This window comes from Alnus glutinosa, chromosome 12, assembly GCF_958979055.1.
Source record: "Alnus glutinosa chromosome 12, dhAlnGlut1.1, whole genome shotgun sequence".
In the NCBI taxonomy this organism is placed as follows: Eukaryota; Viridiplantae; Streptophyta; class Magnoliopsida; order Fagales; family Betulaceae; genus Alnus; species Alnus glutinosa.
In genome coordinates this window covers 24,227,678-24,246,137 of record NC_084897.1, presented here as the reverse complement: position 1 = coordinate 24,246,137, position 18,460 = coordinate 24,227,678, and the positions used below count along the sequence as shown (strand labels likewise).

General features: G+C 38.9%; 1 protein-coding gene across 1 annotated transcript; it reads right to left on the bottom strand.

Moving 5' to 3' along the window:
• Positions 1-613: 613 nt before the first annotated feature.
• Positions 614-3,020, bottom strand: LOC133852236 (L-type lectin-domain containing receptor kinase IX.1-like). The gene has a single exon (XM_062288945.1). It carries the CDS (start codon positions 3,006-3,008, stop codon positions 987-989), a length of 2,022 nt encoding a protein of 673 aa, XP_062144929.1. The 5' UTR covers positions 3,009-3,020; the 3' UTR covers positions 614-986.
• Positions 3,021-18,460: the final 15,440 nt, after the last annotated feature.

Below are 18,460 nucleotides of genomic sequence, written 5' to 3'. Positions count from 1 at the left end.
ACACAGCTAGGTCACGAGCTAGACAGGCTCAATGTTAAGGGCAACCAGCTAGCTGGCTTCTGTGTTCCCATGGCTGCTCCAACCTAATTTAACATTTGGCCCCACTCTAAACTATATTCGAAGATGTTGACTCGATCTCATGTTGCACATGAATGCACCATTTCAATTATTCTAGCTATGATGAATGATTGTATGGAAATCAAGCTAGCCCATCAAATCCGATTAGTGAGATGCACAGATCAAGGCTAGGGCAGACACCATCTTATAATTAGTTAATTATAAGTTATATATATTAGTTTTTAAATCATTATACAAAAACGAAGAAGATAATAGCAGATCGAGTTTCTAGATCCCATTGAAGGCACGTAAAAATAAGAAAAAGAAAGACTATATTAATATAACAAATTAAAGAGAGAGAGAGAGAGAGAGAAAAAAAAGTATTAAGATAACATGTTAATCTAATCCAATTTGGTCAAGCACAATTATGATCGTGCGTCATTTTTTTTTGGGTGAATAAATTAAATCTTTATTGATCAAACTCAACTTCTACACACTCCAGAAACTGGAATCACAGTTCTCAAACAACACTTAGAATCACATAGCAACCAACAGAAAAAAAAAAAAAAAAAAAAAAAAAACAAGAAAAAAAACAAGAAAAAAAAAAAGAAAAAGAAAAAGAAAAACAAGAAAATAGAGGACCAGAACATAGGAACGGGCCTACTTCTGAGACGCCTTAGAGCGCAACCAGGCTTTCACTTCCCATCTAATCTTAGAAAGCAATTTCTTCTGCAGTCCGAGGAGACCGTTATGCAGTAAGGCATATCGAGCGTCTTTCTCATTCAGCATTTGAAGATATTGTATTGGAAATGAGAAGTTGTATAACACATTTTCAAGGAGTGTGATGCATATATGCATAGAACTTAACGATCCCACAGATAAACAGACAATTAATTAATAGACAATATAAACAGTTTTTAAAAGTTAATTCAACGACCTACCCCTTGAAGGCTTGTAGTGATCAAAGGTTCACTGGAGCCGACTGATGTTATCGGTACATGATACATGGGAGCAGGCATCTGTGTTGGAAGATTTGGTGTTGTTGCATCAAAATTAAGAACGTGAATTGCTTGCCTAATGGAGGGCCTAAGACTTCGATCAGGGTGAGCACACCAAAGTCCAACAATAATCAAGCACTCGACCTGTTTTTCGTCAAGATCATTATGCAGCTTCGCATCCACTGCCAAAAGAAGATCTCCTCTCCCATAATGATTCCAAACCCACTGAACCAACCCTACGTCAGAGTCCTCTTCCATAGGATAACCTGACCTTCTTCCAGTAGCAATCTCTAATGCAACCACCCCAAAGCTATACACGTCCGACTCTTTACTAGCCCTACCAGTGCTTATGTATTCTGGAGCCATGTATCCTAAAGTTCCGGCCAATCCGGTTGTTTGGGGACCTAGCTCGTGATCCATAAGCCGAGCTAACCCAAAGTCACCAACCTTGACAGCGAAACTAGAGTCTAGAATGACATTGCTGGATTTGATATCCCGGTGCACCACACATTGCTCCCACTCTTCATGGAGATAGAGCAACGCGGAGGCCAACCCAAGAGATATCTTGTATCTCACTACCCAAGGGAGAGGACTCCTCTTCCCAAAGAGGTGAGCATCAAGGCTACCATTTGGCATAAACTCGTATACAAGTAGGAACTCACCTTTGTCATGACACCATCCTATGAGTTGCACAAGATTCCGGTGCCTCAGCCGGCTAATGATCTTCACCTCGGTGATGTATTCTTTCTTCCCCTGTTTAGACCCTCTTGAGATTTTCTTCACTGCGATTGGAATGTCTAAATCAGTTAAATACCCCTTGTATACGGCGCCGAACCCTCCTTCACCCAATTTCCTCTCATTTGAGAAGTTGTAGGTGGCTAAAGCAAGCTCGTTATAAGAAAACCTTCTCGGTCCCGCTCCTCTTTCTAGGTCGTCGTTTATCGATGTTAAGTTCGCTGTCTCTTCTGTTGTTCTTTTCTTTTGCTTATGCCTCCAGAATATTGCAAATGCTACAATCAACCCAGCTATCAAAACACCACCAGAAACTGTCAGACCCACGATTAATCTTATATTTTTTGCTTTCTTTCCACTTGTCTCTTTTATTTCCAAGCTTGAGCTGAATTCCCATGACAGAAGCGTATGTCGCTCTACAAACGAACCAGTAGCAGCTGAAAATCCAATTGTGACCCAGTCAGGAAGAACCTTGGAGAGATCAATATTGTAGGAAAGACTAGTATTTTCCTTTGAATTAGAAGTCCTTTCGTAGGACCAAGAGACGCTCAAATTCTTGGTAGTAGCGTTATAGACAATCGATGCATCTACTGTATCTCCACTGTGTAAACTAGCATTCCAAGAGGTGTAAACGGCAGAAGAAATGGAGTTGTTGTTAATCCCCACATGCTCAACCGGAGGATCCCATTCAGTGTTAACGTAAGAATCGAACTCCACCAGAACAATTTGGTTCTGAGATGAATCGCTGGTTGTGGTGTTGAATAGGCCTAGAAAGCCACCTGCTGAATTCGGTGGGATTTCAAACCCAACAGGAGCCATGAAGAAGACAAGCCCATGACCATAACTAGAACTGCCTGTGGTGTCAATAATGAAGGAGAAATGAGTTGTGAAGTCGGAGAGGTTTCCAGTATTGGAGTCCGAGTGTGGCACCCTCTCCACAAAGGTGGCCCAACCAACACGGCATAGATAGTTGACTTTGTTCATCTCAACGGCTCCAACAGAAGGTACAGCATCTCCATGATACAGTATGTTGGACGCGTTGGATTCAAAGCGAGATATTTTGAAAGAAACTGAATTTGCAGAGGGAAGAATAAAAAGCAAAAAGAAGAGTGGTAGCTTGAATAAGCTGAAGAAAATGGTGGCCATGGCTTGGGAAATTAAGAGAGAGAAGGAGAAGAGATCAAATGGGAGACAAGTTGGAAAGCAACTGCCTGCGCGCATTGAAGATCGAGGCACTTGAATTCATACGTCAAGGCTTATACAATATCAATTCTTTTATCTTATGGTGCCCAGGATTCAATTTTGGAAGAGAATTATCTGGCAAATTCGATGCTCATCTATTGCCGGCAAAAAAGGGTCAACGATGACATGAATATAAAAGAAACAAGAGAATACAGTTATAAATTGATTATTAGATATATCCTAATTAAGTCCAAATTATGTGTCATATACGTATACGTGATTAAGAAAGCTTAAGCTAATGGTCAGGTTTTATTTTTGTATCATACAACTAATTAGCAACAAGAAAATGTTTAAACAGATTCGTCATCACTGGGCACATTGATTTTAATAATTTTCCAATATGCAAGCATGTGATAGAGAATCAGAGATAATATATACCTGGATTTGAAACATGACCTTAATCTAAAAGTTTAAGTTCCAATTATTATATTAAGAGTAATGTTATTAATCATATTTTTATCCCATAATGTTAGTGTACATGTCAGTTCCAACTAACTCTCATAACGGTTTTTATTAAAAAACAAAAATTTCATAGTTGAGACTGTCACGTCAGCATTATAGGATAATAATGTGTTATATAGAGCATTACTCGTATATTAATTATTAACTCTTCTGATCATTGGGTTAAGATCATCTCCATTTCAAGTGAAATGAAGATGATATATTTTACCATTGGCGGAAAGATGATATATTTCTAATACGATATAGGTATTTTGGGATTTTTCAAATACATCCGTACAATTAGGGTTGTGTATAAATATGCTATGTTGTAATTAATCCTAAATCATATTGTGAAATTTTAATAAAAAAAACACAACCCAAATAATAACCACATTTTCAACTTAATCCGAAAATATGAAAAAAGATGTCTTAAGTAGTTAAACAATCACTCACCAACGCCCCCTCCCCCCAAAAAATGACGTGCGTATCACAAAATTTACAAATTTTTTATGGAAGTAAAGAAGAAACAAATACATCACTACGTACGCCATTTTCACCAAAATTTCACAAATTTTCAATACTCTAAAAAATATTAACAAAACCAACCACAAAAACTAAATAGGCATCACCAAAACCCAAACTTTTCATAAACATAGAGCAATGCCTAACATCAACAAACCCATCATTCTGACCCTAGCTGAAAACTAGAGAAAACAAAAATTTTCTCCTAAAGACCCATATTTTGACTAGAACCCAGAACAAACAAAAAAAAAAAAAAAAAAAAAAAAAACCAAATCATTGATTGTAGAAAAACCAAATCGAACCCAGAACAATGAAAATGTTAAAAAAAAAAAAACTTCAGAAAAACCTAACCTAATTGGTTCCATTGAATCTGGTTGAAGACTCAGAACGAAAGAACACAATCACTACAAAAAAATCTGATTTTCGCCACTTGTAGTTCGCCGCGTGTACGGTCACTGTACACGTGGCGAACTGTTGGCCGCGTACAAGTAGCCACGTACATACACGCGGTGGATCTGGTTAACACTAATTGCACAATTGGCCGCGTGTACATTAATACACGCGGCCAGTTGGCCGCATGTATTAAAATACACGCGGCCAACATCTGGCCGCGCGTATTAATATACACGCGGCCAACTGTTGGCCGAGCGTACATTAATACACGCGGCTAACTGTGAAATTTTTTTGTTAATATTTAATTCTGTTTTTTAATTTCTTTTTATTTAATATATATATATATATATATATATATATATATATATATATATATATATATATATATATATATATATATACTAAAATTCTCCAAATTTATTTTATCCAAAAATATCACAAAATCAAATTGCACAAATTAATCAAAACAACAATATTTAAAAATTTGAATACCATGTACTAATAAATGTATTCATTACTAACAATAAATACTTACACAACAATATCAACAAATTTGAAAATCTTGATCTAATAAAGTTATTTGTTACTAACAAAAAAAAAAATACACAAAATATCTACAAATCTGGAGGACGTCGCTGCGGATCACGAGGTGCAGTTCCGGGCGTGAACTCGCCAACCAGCGATTGTCCCGCAAGAGATGGTGTAACGGGCGATGGAGTCCCGAGAAGGGATTGTTGGCTCAGCAATTGTCCAACAGGCGACACCGGACCAATCGTTGTCGCATTACCTGCAAGTAATAAAAATAATTAACCTATATAATATTATATGCAAATTTAAACAAGTAATGAGAACAAATTAAAAATAAACCTAAGTGTATACATAATATGAACCATACCTGCAGGCGCACTACTAACAGACGACGTACTACCTACGTGTGCAGGTGAAGACTGCTGAGCACCAGGGCATACGAACGATAATCCTGTAGAGGACATGAAGGCCTCAACCTGTCGCATGCGCTGCTCCATAGCATCAAACTGTCGTAGGCGCTGCTCCATGCTGTCAGCCCGCTCTCTCTCGGCCGGCACTATACCCTGTAACCCGTCATTCCTCTCTCTCTCGGCCCATAACATGATATCCATCTCCGCAATTTTGTGGGCAGCCCAATCCTGAGACGTGCCCTCGGCCGGTCCCCCCCGTGTATGGGCCCTATACGAGAAACAAGTCCCGCGAACAGGAGTAACGTTCGGCCCAACCTGCCGAACCCTACCTCCATACTCGGGTCGCCCAAGTGCCTGCTCGTACGCGTCGCCAGGTGCCCAACGCACCGTATCTGATGAAACGGAATCCGTGGCAGCAGGATCAGTGGACAAACTCTGTGTCATCCGCTCCTGTACGTCGTCAAAATACAATACACTGGTAATTAATAAATACTTTATCACACGCATAACTAATAAATATTAATAACATAGAACAGTAGCATACGCATAAGTCCCGTGTCCGCTCGTTCAGATAAGTGCCGTCTTTCCTTATGTGCGTCTTCACAAACGACTCGGCGCGAGTGGGGGGCGTGCCAGATGTAGATGTTTGTCGCCATACAGTATAAATATATAACAAACATTGGATATTCATTTAATGTTAAAAAAGAACAATTACGCACAAATAAGAATTAAAATATTTGCATATTGTTTCATACATCATCGTGATTAAATCTGGCATAACTTTTGGACCCCAGACTATGGGGGATGTCATTCTGCTTCCGCAGCCGCTTCATTCGTTCAGACCTCGCCTTTGCATTGAACATTCCGAAAAAAAATGTAAGAATTGACACACTTAATTACTTATGTGCTATGATTAAATGAACTGTTTATTAAAAAAATACAACATTATAGTAATACATTCAAAGACCTACATACCTGATTTCTTTTTGTGCACCACTCGTGCAGTACGTCCTCCACATCTGTTCGGTCATACTTATCAAAAAACGTATCTGGCATTCTCGCACGTATTGTCAATGGCGTGTCACCGTCTCGAATATTTAGCTGGGTCCTCAACTTCGACTTCCACGAACGGTGCTTACGGCCCATATCACCCCAGAATTCGTTCTGTGCGAGACGCTGGTCGACGGATACGGGTACAAAAAATTCTTGCTGCACATTCAATTTAAGGATTAATTTTAGCAGTTCAACAAAACCTTAATCTTAACTTTAATTTCACTAAATACATATATTAGTTTCATACACATACCATTATGGCATCCCACATTGCCCGCTTAATCTGCTTATCTACCTTTCCCATTCGTCCCGCAAGTGAATGTGGGACCCGCTCTGTAAAAGCTTGCCCGCAACCCGTCTATAACGATTGCATGCGCGTCCCACGGGTTGTGTTGCAGCATTGTACTGCAACACAACTTTCTTCCCCCTCGGGAGCACCCAATTTCTCTCTGGGTCCTTAATCACCTCAAAATAGATGCTCCCGTCTGGGTTATACCCTAGTCAATAAATATAAAACGTTAATATATTAACACTAAATAACTTAATTATATTAATATATTAAAAAATTAAAAATTCAATTTAAATATTATACGAACTTACTAAATTAAGATATAATGATGTATAAAAATGTACTTACCCATCAGCCGAATATGATCGGTCGCTATGAGCTCGGTCGCTGGGTCGCCAGCATGCTCCTCGCCTACCTCATCTGCCGGGTGAGGCTCATCATGATGATCGTCATCCGAAGACATATCCTGGGGGACATCATGGGCCAACTGATCAAGACCCAGCATCATATCGTCCCCCTCATGGGGCATCTGGCTCTCCCCCACATCTGGGTCCTGACTCTCCCCAGAAAGCGGCAACTGGCTCTGTCCATAAACAGGCACCTGACTCTCCCCAGGTGCCAGGCCCTGGCACCCCGCCGGTGCCGACATCTGTCCCGACCGCATAGCCGGCATAGGCATCTCCCCCCGCTGTGACAGCGAGAATCTGTCATCTTGAGTCTCACTATCAGGGTTGACTGGCATAGCTGGTGTAAGGGGGTATGGATAGTATAACGGGAATCTGCTCAGATCATGACACTCTCGCGCCCACCATCGATCAATATGACCCGGTGTGGTGATCCCCAACTGCGAGAACGTCGTGTATGGAGAAGGAGAATATCCAGCTGAGCTCATCTGGCCGGAATCTGACCTGCTCATCCCCGCCGTACCCGGGGGCAATGGTCTATAAATGGCGTCCAGGTGGTGTGGCCACGGTGTAGTATGTAGTGCCGCTGACATCGCCGGTGTGGACGTAGGCGGGTATGGAGAAGGAGAATATCCAGCTGCGCTCGTCTGCCCGGGATCTGACGAGCTCATCCCCGCCGTACCCGGGGGCAATGGTCTATAAACGGCGTCCGGGTGGTGTGGCCAGGGTGTGGTATGTAGTGCCGCTGACATCACCGGTGTGGATGTAGTCGTGCAAGGCACGGGGTAGGCGTGGTGCACGATGTGCGCAAGTAGGGGGTCTCTGGTCCATCGAAACCTGCGAACAAAAATGTAGACAAATTATTTGAAATTCGTATTAGTTTTGATATTAAAAAAGAATATGCATATTATACAATGAGCTCTATGCAAAATAAGAAAGTATTTTGAGTTTAAACGAATTGTACCAACAATAAATATAGCAATCATTGTATAACAGAAGCTTCAATCAGATCAATGTCGGGCCTATCGTGATCGAATTCATCATTCATATCATGCAGGTCATCAGTGGGTAGTACGAGCGGTACACACTCGTGATATGCATTATCTGCATCACTACTCCCTTCCCCCTGACCAACATCGTACATGTTGCGGTTTAGTCCTCACGGCACAAACCCAGTTTGGGTTCCTTCCATCCTCGACATAAAACACTTGGTCTACCTGAGATGTAAGCATGTAAGGCTCGTCAGTAAGCAGTTCTCCCCTGTGGACGAGGTGAGTGAAGTTGACAAACGCTAGGCCATAATCGTCGACTCTGAATCCTCTGTCCATCGTGGGGTCTGCCCAATTGCACTTAAATAGGACGTACGTAGTCCTATCGTAGTACTCGACCTCAACTACATCGGTTAATTGCCTGTAGTAGGTTTCGTATTCAACGGTTGGCACACATACGCCGCTGTTCTGAGTCCTCCTTCCCACATCATGGGCTAGCGTGCGGAACAGTTTCCTGTTTACCACGTACCTGTTATACTTCACTGCTGTCTCCTTCAACCTTCTACTGCGCATAACCAATTTCTGCCCCAATTCCTCCCTACGTTGATTGTCAAGGCCATCAACCTATGTTATCATTTCATATATTAAAAGAATACATCGGTTAATAGCGGCATATTGTCGAACCCTATCTTAAAATGACACTGAACATAGGTAAATATTATATACCAAAATACCACTATTTCCTTACATATGCGCGGTACCACTCGCAGAACTGCTCATGATGTTGGGATTCAATTAGAGCGTCCGTGATGCGACCCCTAACGCATGATCGCCTAATAGCGTCTTTGTGCATCCTACATTCAGCGGATATAATTAAAAAACTAATTATTATCAATTATATCATTTGAATCCGGTTCAATATGTAAACACTACTTACATCCGCAAATTGAGAAACTCTTCAGAGTTGAACACAATATAACGATGAATCTGATGCATCGTCAACCGGTTCAACCTAACTCGCGTTCCCGCCCCCTTGGAACCATCCGGATTTCTCAAAGGTCTATTATGAAAGGTTGGTGCATTTTCTAGATATCTCAAACAGAACGTTACTAGCTCAGTCGCTATGTAACCTTCTGCAATGCACCCCTCAGGAGCCGCTTTGTTGCGGACATTCGACTTGAAACCCCCAAGACTCCTGGTGCACACACATAAACATTAAGGGCTTGTCCCCGTTTAATGCCACGAGTTACATGAAAATATATATATATATATATATATATTTTTTTTTTTCTGCGAAATTTTACCTCTCTGCCGGGTACATCCACCTATATTGAACGGGTCCGCTGAGTCTACACTCACGCACAAGATGTACGACCAAGTGGACCATGCTAGTAAAAAACCCAGGAGGAAATACCTGTTCCAGCTTGCATAGTGTGATACAGACGTCACCCTGCAGTTGGTCCATCTCAGCTTGAGTTAGCTTGGTCGAGCATATGCCTCTGAAAAATGCTGACATCTCAACGATAGGTCTGACCACTTTGTCTGGCAGTGACTGACGCAATGCAATTGGTAGAAGCTGCTGCATCAGTATGTGGCTGTCATGACTTTTTAACCCTGAAATTGTACGGTCCTTCATCTGAACACACCGTGAAATGTTCAAGGCATATCCGTCTGGAACTCTCACATTTCAAAGAACCTTTAAAAAGCTTTCTTTATCCTCCTTGGACATCGTGTAACAAGCCGCGGGTATATATGTTTTACCATTTGCGGCGGTGAACGGATGCAATTTAGGTCTCAACCCCATCTCCTGCAAATCCAGCCGAGCTGCCAAGTTGTCCTTCGTTTTCCCTTTGATGTCCAAAATAGTGCCAAGTATATTGTCCATGACATTTTTCTCTATGTGCATGACATCAAGATTGTGCTGAAGCAAATTGTCCTTCCAGTACGGCAATCTGAAGAAAATACTTTTCTTCTTCCACACAACATCATCAGCACCCCGTGCACCCATCTTCCGCTTCTTCCGTCTCGTCTTACCCGCGTTCTCATCCCCAAATGCAACTCCGTCCAACTGTTGGAGGATCTCGTCCCCGCAAGGCACATCAGGAGCACATTCTAACTCCTCAGTCCCATCAAACGTTCTTCTGTTCAGCCGCCACAGATGTTCAGTTGGCAAGTACCTCCTGTGTCCTATGTAACAAAATTTACAACCGTTCTTCAAATGTTTAGAACGTGTCGAATACATGCAACAAGGACATGCCTTCACACCTTTGTTAGGCCAACCGGATAAATCTGCATACGCTGGAAAGTCGTTTATTGTCCACATCAACTGAGCTCGCATATTGAAATTCTCCATCTTCGCAGCATCTAGTGTTCGTACCCCTACATCCCACAGCTCCAACAGCTCATCAATCAGTGGCTGAAGGTAGACGTCGATATCCATACCAAGTGAGGTCGGTCCGGGGATAACCAGTGACAGGATGAACGACGTCTGTTTCATGCACATCCAAGGGGGCAAATTGTACGGTACAAGCAATACGGGCCATGTGCTGTGGGATGTACTCATGTTCCCAAATGGATTGAATCCATCTGCTGTCAGTCCAAGCCGCACGTTCCTACTGTCTGCCATAAAATCCGGATGTAGAGTGTCGAACGATCTCCATGCCTCACCGTCTGCGGGGTGCCTCAATACGCCGTCCCTAGTGCGGCCTTCTGCATGCCATCTCATATTGTGCGCAGTGTGCTCCGACATGAATAACCTCTATAGCCGTGGGATGAGTGGAAACCATCTCAACACCTTCACTGGACGTTTTTTCCTCGACGATATTACCTCACCATCCTGATCTAAATGTATATCAGCCACCCACTTAGATTCTCCACATACGGTGCAGGTATCTAGGTCTTTATTGTCTTTCCAGAATAACATACAATCATTACGGCACGCCGGAATCTTCTCATACCCGAGACCCATGGAACTGAGGAATTTCTTCGTCTCGTACGTATTAACCGGCAAGGCCTCATCGCAAGGAGGCAATAACTGACTGACAAGCTCAAGAATATCAGAAAAAATCTTGTTACTAATACCTCCAATGCACTTCAAGTTGTAGAAATGTACAGTTGCACTCAATTTACTGTGCTTTGTACCGGGGTGAAGTGGCTTGTCGGCAGTCTTCAACAACTCAACGTACTTCAATGTGTCCCTTGCAGAGGTTCCTTCATTTACTTCTCCGGGCTGGCCAACATGATCGGTTTCACCTACTTCGTGCACGCTGAAGGCGTCACGCAACATGGCGTGCATATCACCACCTTGTTCCAGGTCTCCGCCTTGTTCTGTGACTTCTACATGTTCAATGCCACGGGCAGCCGTATCTGTGACACTGAGATGGTCGTGACCCCGAACAGGAGCAGCAGGGTTTAGGGTAGTCTCACCGTGCATATACCAGAAACCGTATCTCGTGGACATTCCCTTCCCCCCTGTCAGGTGGGCAAGAACGTAATCTGAGGGGTGCCGCTGGTTATTCCGGCAGTACTTACATGGGCAGTAAATTTTGCCATCAGCAGCCCTACAGTTATGAACGGCGAATGCCACGAACGCTCTACACCCGTCGTTATACTGTGTCGTACCCCTAGGTGCTGACATCCACGACTTGTCCATATTCCTCTGTACGTGAGTTAACAGTCTGAAACGAAATATGTTATTTGATTACAGCAAATAAAGTGCTTGTTTGTTTAATGTTTGTTTTAAACAGTTAACTCAAAGTATCGTTTTTTCATATTTTTTTTAGGGTTTAGGGTTATTTCTTTTTAGGTTTTAAGGTTAGGGTTTAGGTTTTTAAGGGTTTAGTTTTTAGGGTTAGGGTTTAGGTTTTAATATTTGTAGGGTTTAGGGTTTTTAAGGTGTAGGGTTTTAGGGTTTAGGGTTTAACTAAAATAAAATAGTAATAAAAAAAAAGAAAAAAAAAAAGAAAAAGAGATCTTGAACCTTTTTCTTTTATATTTTTTAATATTCTTCTTTCTTTTTTTAGGGTTTAGGGTTTTTGTTTTTTTTTTTTTAGGGTTTAGGGTTTTAGGTTTTTAGGGTTTAGTTTTTAGGGTTAGGGTTTGGGTTTACCTTAGCATAAAAAAGTAATTACAAAAAAAGAGATCTCTCTCATTTTTATTTTTTTCTTTTTTAATATTCTTCTTTATTTATTTAGGGTTTAGTGTTTTAAGGTTTCTATTTTTAGGGTTTAGGGTTAAAAAGGTTAGGGTTTAGGTTTTTAAGGTTTAGTTTTTAGGGTTAGGGTTTTAAGGTTAGGGTTTAGGTTGTTAGGGTTTAGTTTTTAGGGTTAGGGTTAAAAAGGTTAGGGTTTAGGTTTTTAGGGTTCTAGTTTTTAGGGTTTGGGTTTTAAGGTTAGGGTTTAGGTTGTTAGGGTTTAGTTTTTAAGGTTAGGGTTTTAAGGTTAGGGTTTAGGGTTTACCTCACCATAAAAAAATTATAAAAAAAAAAAAAAAGATATGTCTCTTTTGTCTTTTATGTTTTTTAATATTCTTCTTTCTATTTTTAGGGTTTAGGGTTTAGGTTTTTAGGGTTTAGTTTAGGTTCTAGGGTTTTAAGGTTAGGGTTTAGGTTTTAAGGGTTTAGTTTTTAGGGTTAGGGTTTAGGGTTTAGGTTTTAATATTTGTAGGGTTTAGGGTTTTTAGGGTGTAGGTTTTTAGGGTTTAGGGTTTAACTAAAATAAAATAGTAATAAAAAAAAGAAAAAAAAGAGATCTCGAACCTTTTTCTTTTATATTTTTTAATATTCTTCTTTCTTTTTTTAGGGTTTAGGGTTTTTTTTTTTTTTTTTTTTAATTTTATTTTAGGGTTTAGGGTTTTAGGTTTTTAGGGTTTAGTTTTTATGGTTAGGGTTTGGGTTTACCTCAGCATAAAAAAGTAATTACAAAAAAAGAGATCTCTCTCATTTTTATTTTTTTCTTTTTTAATATTCTTCTTTCTTTATTTAGGGTTTAGGGTTTTAAGGTTTCTATTTTTAGGGTTTAGGGTTAAAAAGGTTAGGGTTTAAGTTTTTAAGGTTTAGTTTTTAGGGTTAGGGTTTTAAGGTTAGGGTTTAGTTTTTAGGGTTAGGGTTAAAAATGTTAGGGTTTAGGTTTTTAGAGTTCTAGTTTTTAGGGTTTGGGTTTTAAGGTTAGGGTTTAGGTTGTTAGGGTTTAGTTTTTAAGGTTAGGGTTTAGGGTTTACCTCACCATAAAAAAATTATAAAAAAAAAAAAGAAAAAAGAAAGATATATATGTCTCTTTTGTCTTTTATGTTTTTTAATATTCTTCTTTCTATTTTTAGGGTTTAGGGTTTTAAGGTTAGGGTTTAGGTTTATAGGGTTTAGTTTAAGTTTTAGGGTTCTAAGGTTAGGGTTTAGGTTTATAGGGTTTAGTTTAAGTTTTAGGGTTCTAAGGTTAGGGTTTAGGTTTTAAGGGTTTAGTTTTTAGGGTTAGGGTTTTAAGTTTAGGGTTTAGGGTTTACCTCACCATAAAAAAGTTATTAAAAAAAAAAAGGATCTGTCTCTTTTTTCTTTTATGTTTTTTAATATTCTTCTTTCTATTTTTAGGGTTTAGGGTTTTAAGGTTAGGGTTTAGGTTTTTAGGGTTTAGTTTAGGTTTTAGGGTTTTAATGTTAGGGTTTAGGTTTTAAGGGTTTAGTTTTTAGGGTTAGGGTTTTAAGGTTAGGATTTAGGGTTTACCTCACCATGAAAAAGTTATAAAAAAAAAAAAAAAAAAGATCTGTCTCTTTTTTCTTTTATGTTTTTTAATATTATTCTTTCTATTTTTAGGGTTTAGGGTTTTAAGGTTAGGGTTTAGGTTTTTAGGGTTAGGGTTTTAAGGTTAGGGTTTAGGTTGTTAGGGTTTAGTTTTTAGGGTTAGGGTTAAAAAGGTTAGGGTTTAGGTTTTTAGGGTTTGGGTTTTAATGTTAGGGTTTAGGTTGTTAGGGTTTAGTTTTTAGGGTTAGGGTTAAAAAGGTTAGGATTTAGGCCCCGTTTACTAACTCCCTCCCCTTCCCCTTCCCTTCCCTCCCCTTACTTTTACCTTTCCCAAAAAACATCAAATTCAAAACATTCTTTTCTTTTTTACTTTTTATATCACATCAATAATTTTTTATTATTATTTAATTAAAAAAATCTACTACAATACAAATTTTTTCCACTTTTCTATATAAATTCTTTCTACTTTATATCACATCAATCACTTTCTATTTTCACACAACAAAAATATTCTCACAAAGGGAAGGGGAGGAGATTACTAAACGGGGCCTTAGTTTTTAGGGTTAGGGTTTAGGTTTTGAAGGTTTAGTTTTTAGGGTTAGGGTTAAAAAGGTTAGGGTTTAGGTTTTTAGGGTTAGGGTTTTAAGGTTAGGGTTTAGGGTTTAGGGTTTAGTTTTTAGGGTTAGGGTTTTAAGGTTAGGGTTTAGTTTTTAAGGTTAGGGTTTTAAGGTTAAGGTTTAGGGTTTACCTCACCATAAAAAAATTATAAAAAAAAAAAGAAGATATGTCTCTTTTGTCTTTTATGTTTTTTAATATTTTTCTTTCTATTTTTAGGGTTTAGGGTTTTAAGGTTATGGTTATAAGGTTAGGGTTTAGGTTGTTAGGGTTTAGTTTTTAAGGTTAGGGTTTTAAAGTTAGGGTTTAGGGTTTACCTCACCATAAAAAAATTATAAAAAAAAAAAAAAAAAAAGATATGTCTCTTTTGTCTTTTATGTTTTTTAATATTCTTCTTTCTATTTTTAGGGTTTAGGGTTTTAAAGTTAGGGTTTAGATTTTTAGGGTTTAGTTTAGGTTTTAGGGTTTTAAGGTTAGGGTTTAGGTTTTAAGGGTTTAGTTTTTAGGGTTAGGGTTTTAAGGTTAGGTTGTTATAAATTGAATAATAAAATAAATTATTATAAATGGTAGACGGTGACCAAATTTAATTTTCTGTATCTATCCAATAATTGTTGGATACGATCATTTTATTATAAAATGATGGCGAGTTTGCTTTGAAATTTTTTTATTTAATTTTTTTTGTAAAAAAATTACCTGAAAATGGACAATTACACCTTTTTTTTTTTTTTTTTGTTCTTAAAAAACCCAAAAATTGTTGAAATAGTACGGCATACTTATTTATGTTTTATTGGTTTGCGTCATTGATTTTATGATGAAGTTAATAAAATAATGGCGAGATTGGTTAATCTGTTCAAATGTTTTAGCATAAATTGCCAAAAATAATAATTGCCACACCAATTTGTAGTACAGTAAAACATATTACAAAAAAGAAAAATAACACAACTGTACGAATATTTTCCATGCATAACGACCAACCACATCAAAACACATAAAATTACACAACAATAAATATTCAAACCCAACAAAATTAACATCATTGCATGGATCATTATTAATTGCTAAATCCACAATTATTATATGAAACTATTAAAACAATTATAAACAGATTTTATACAAATTAAATTAAATGCACCAAGTTCATTATAGCAAAAAAGAAAGAAAAAAAATTAAGGCCAAAATTACTCACAAATATTATTTTGGGGTGTATTTTATGCTCCTTAGCCAAAATGTACTTGCATTAAAACATATTAGTCCCAAAACAATATCCCAAAAAAAGTACCAAATTAGCAATCACGTACAAGGCAGAGAGAGAGAGAGAGAGATGTAGAGAGAGATAGAGACAGAGAGACGGATGTAGAGAGAGAGAGAGGTTCGGACTTAGGGTTAGGGTTCCTACTGTGGTTCGGTTAGAGAGAGAGAGAGAGAGAGAGAGAGAGAGAGAGAGAGAGAGAGAGACAGACAGAGACAGAGAGAGAGAGAGAGAGAGACAGAGACAGAGAGATAGAGAGAGAGAGAGAGAGAGAGAGATGTAGAGAGAGAGATAGAGAGAGAGAGAGAGAGAGAGAGAGAGAGAGCTAGAGAGATAGAGAGAGAGAGCTAGACAGAGAGATAGAGAGAGAGAGATAGAGAGAGAGAGCTAGAGAGAGATAGAGAGAGACAGAGAGAGAGAGAGAGCATATAAAACCTTGGGTTGGTGCACGCGTGGTGCAGTGACGGCCGGAGAGGGAGCTGGCCGGAGAAGACAGCGGAGGCCGGTGGTCGGTGCGGACGTGCGTGACGGAGACGGAGAGGGAGAGAGAGAGAGTAAGAGAGTTGAGTGAGAGATTTGATCGAGAGCGTGGAGTGAGAGAGCTGAGTGAGAGATCGAGCTGAGTGAGAGAGTGGAGTGAGAGGGTAGCTTCCAGAGGAAGCTACCCTTTTTTTTTTTATTTACAATTTTTTTATTTAAAAAATAGGCCAGGTGGCGAGCGAGAATTGTCCCGCGCAGGTCACCTGGCCAAAAATTGGCCGCGTGGCGTAACACCACGCGGCCAATTAGAGACGTGTATACTAATACACGTCTCTATATGTTTTTTATTATTATTTTTTTAAAATAAAACGAACAATTATATATATATATATATATATATATATATATATATATATATATATATATATATATATATATATATATATACCATATATTACTGAACGCCCTAAGGGCGAGTACAAAGATAGAGGTACAAGACCCCTCTAAATCTTAAGTCAGAAACAAGTCTGACTTGAAGCAGTTATCTAAATACAATTCACAAATATTACAAGGACCCCAAATAAATCACATCTTTACAGTTAAAGCTCATACAATCAACATAAGAGGATTGGCCTAGTCTACCCTAGACACCAAATAAGCCCAAGAACATTTGTGTATTACAAATAGACAAACTGTGATCCATAGTAGACACATGAGAATGTACACAGAAGCAGAGAAAACCCAAAGCAGCTGCTGGCAGTGAGACAGTGGCGGAATCCGCCGGAGACGGCGGTGCGTGGAAGACACGCGCCATCACCGATACCACCCAGCAGAGGATCGACCACCGTAAACCCTATCTAACATCGTGCACGGCCAGAAAAGATGGAACGTGGCGAACACGAGACATTGCATTGGTGCTAAAGTCGTAACGTACATTGAGTTTCAAAAAGTGGCAGTATTCTCACGATAATTAATCTTCTAAATGTCTTTAATTCAAATATCATTAATTACGACTGACATTGCATTTGAATATCTCCACCGTATGTATGCCTATTTCTACACAGTGGTTGCACATGCATGTACGTCGCATTTAATTATTAGAAAAGAGTACTGTTCTTCATGGAAATTATGCCATCTCATAAATGAGATCGAGGTGATGTTAACCGGCCACTGATGAATTTTTGAGAAATTATCAAGGTAAGTATTGGAGTTACGTGAGTCTTATTCATTTCTAAAAGACATCTAAAGATGGTCCTATATTATTAAAGTATGTTTGGGTTGTAGGCTTTATAAGCTTTGAGTAAACCTCTTCTCATAAATGAGCTAAACTTCACGGGGTGTTCTTCTTCTGGTGCCTTGTCCATATTTATAGGCTAGATCGAATTAGAGTGCTGATCAGTATGTTGGTTAATTCAAGTAATTAAGGAGTGATATTTGCCAACACCAAGCTTTGGTTAGTTTATATAGAAAGAAAGAGGGAGATGCGCGCATATGGTGTCTCCTCTGTTCGGCTGATGTGATCAATGAGGTAACAGCCAATATATATATATATATATATATAGAAGGTACGAATATCATCTTCTATATTCCCATAGTTAAGAGCATTGGTTCACTAATTAAAATAGAGCAAACAGCCAATACTTATAACCATGATTGTCAGTAAAATATTACGCTTCTATGACCCCGGCCATCTGGGTTAGGCACGCCATGCATTAATTAATTAGATGCCTTACGTATTTTCATTAAATGCCAATTTTCTATATATATATTCTTAAAAATGATCAGTTTTATTGACTTGAAAGAAATATTTGTTACAACGGTTGACCATGCATGTGTGGAGGTTACGTACATGCAGTGAGAAGAGTTTGTCGCAGTGGGCAGGTAGAAGTAACGTTGATGTTTAAGTAATTAGTATAACTAATCAACGTGGTTTGTTTACTTTACAATTAGCTTAAAAAAAAAAAAAAAAAAATCTCTCATAAAACAGATCTAAGTCATTTTTCTTTCTCTTTCTACTCCCCGCTCATGCTCTTCCGATCACATTCTGATTTTTTCTTTTGGTTGTAGGTATTCTCCAACCATATCAGCAGTTTTGGTATCTTCGCTATGCATTCGTCCATCTAACTCCGTGTTGTGTCATTCATCTTATTCATGGCCGCTGCTGGTATTTGCTGATTATGTTTTTGCTTTGAATAAGAGTTTTCTTCTCCATAAATCTGTCATCATGGACGATATATGAGATGAATATTAGTCAAGTGTGAGGGGTTATTCCTCACTGTATGGATAGGTCAGTATGAAAGGTTATCCCATGGCTTTGATAGTTCGGT

Coding starts and splice junctions, on each gene's coding strand:
- LOC133852236 (XM_062288945.1), bottom strand. CDS start 3,008: ATGCGCGCAGGCAGTTGCTTTCCAACTTGTCTCCCATTTGATCTCTTC.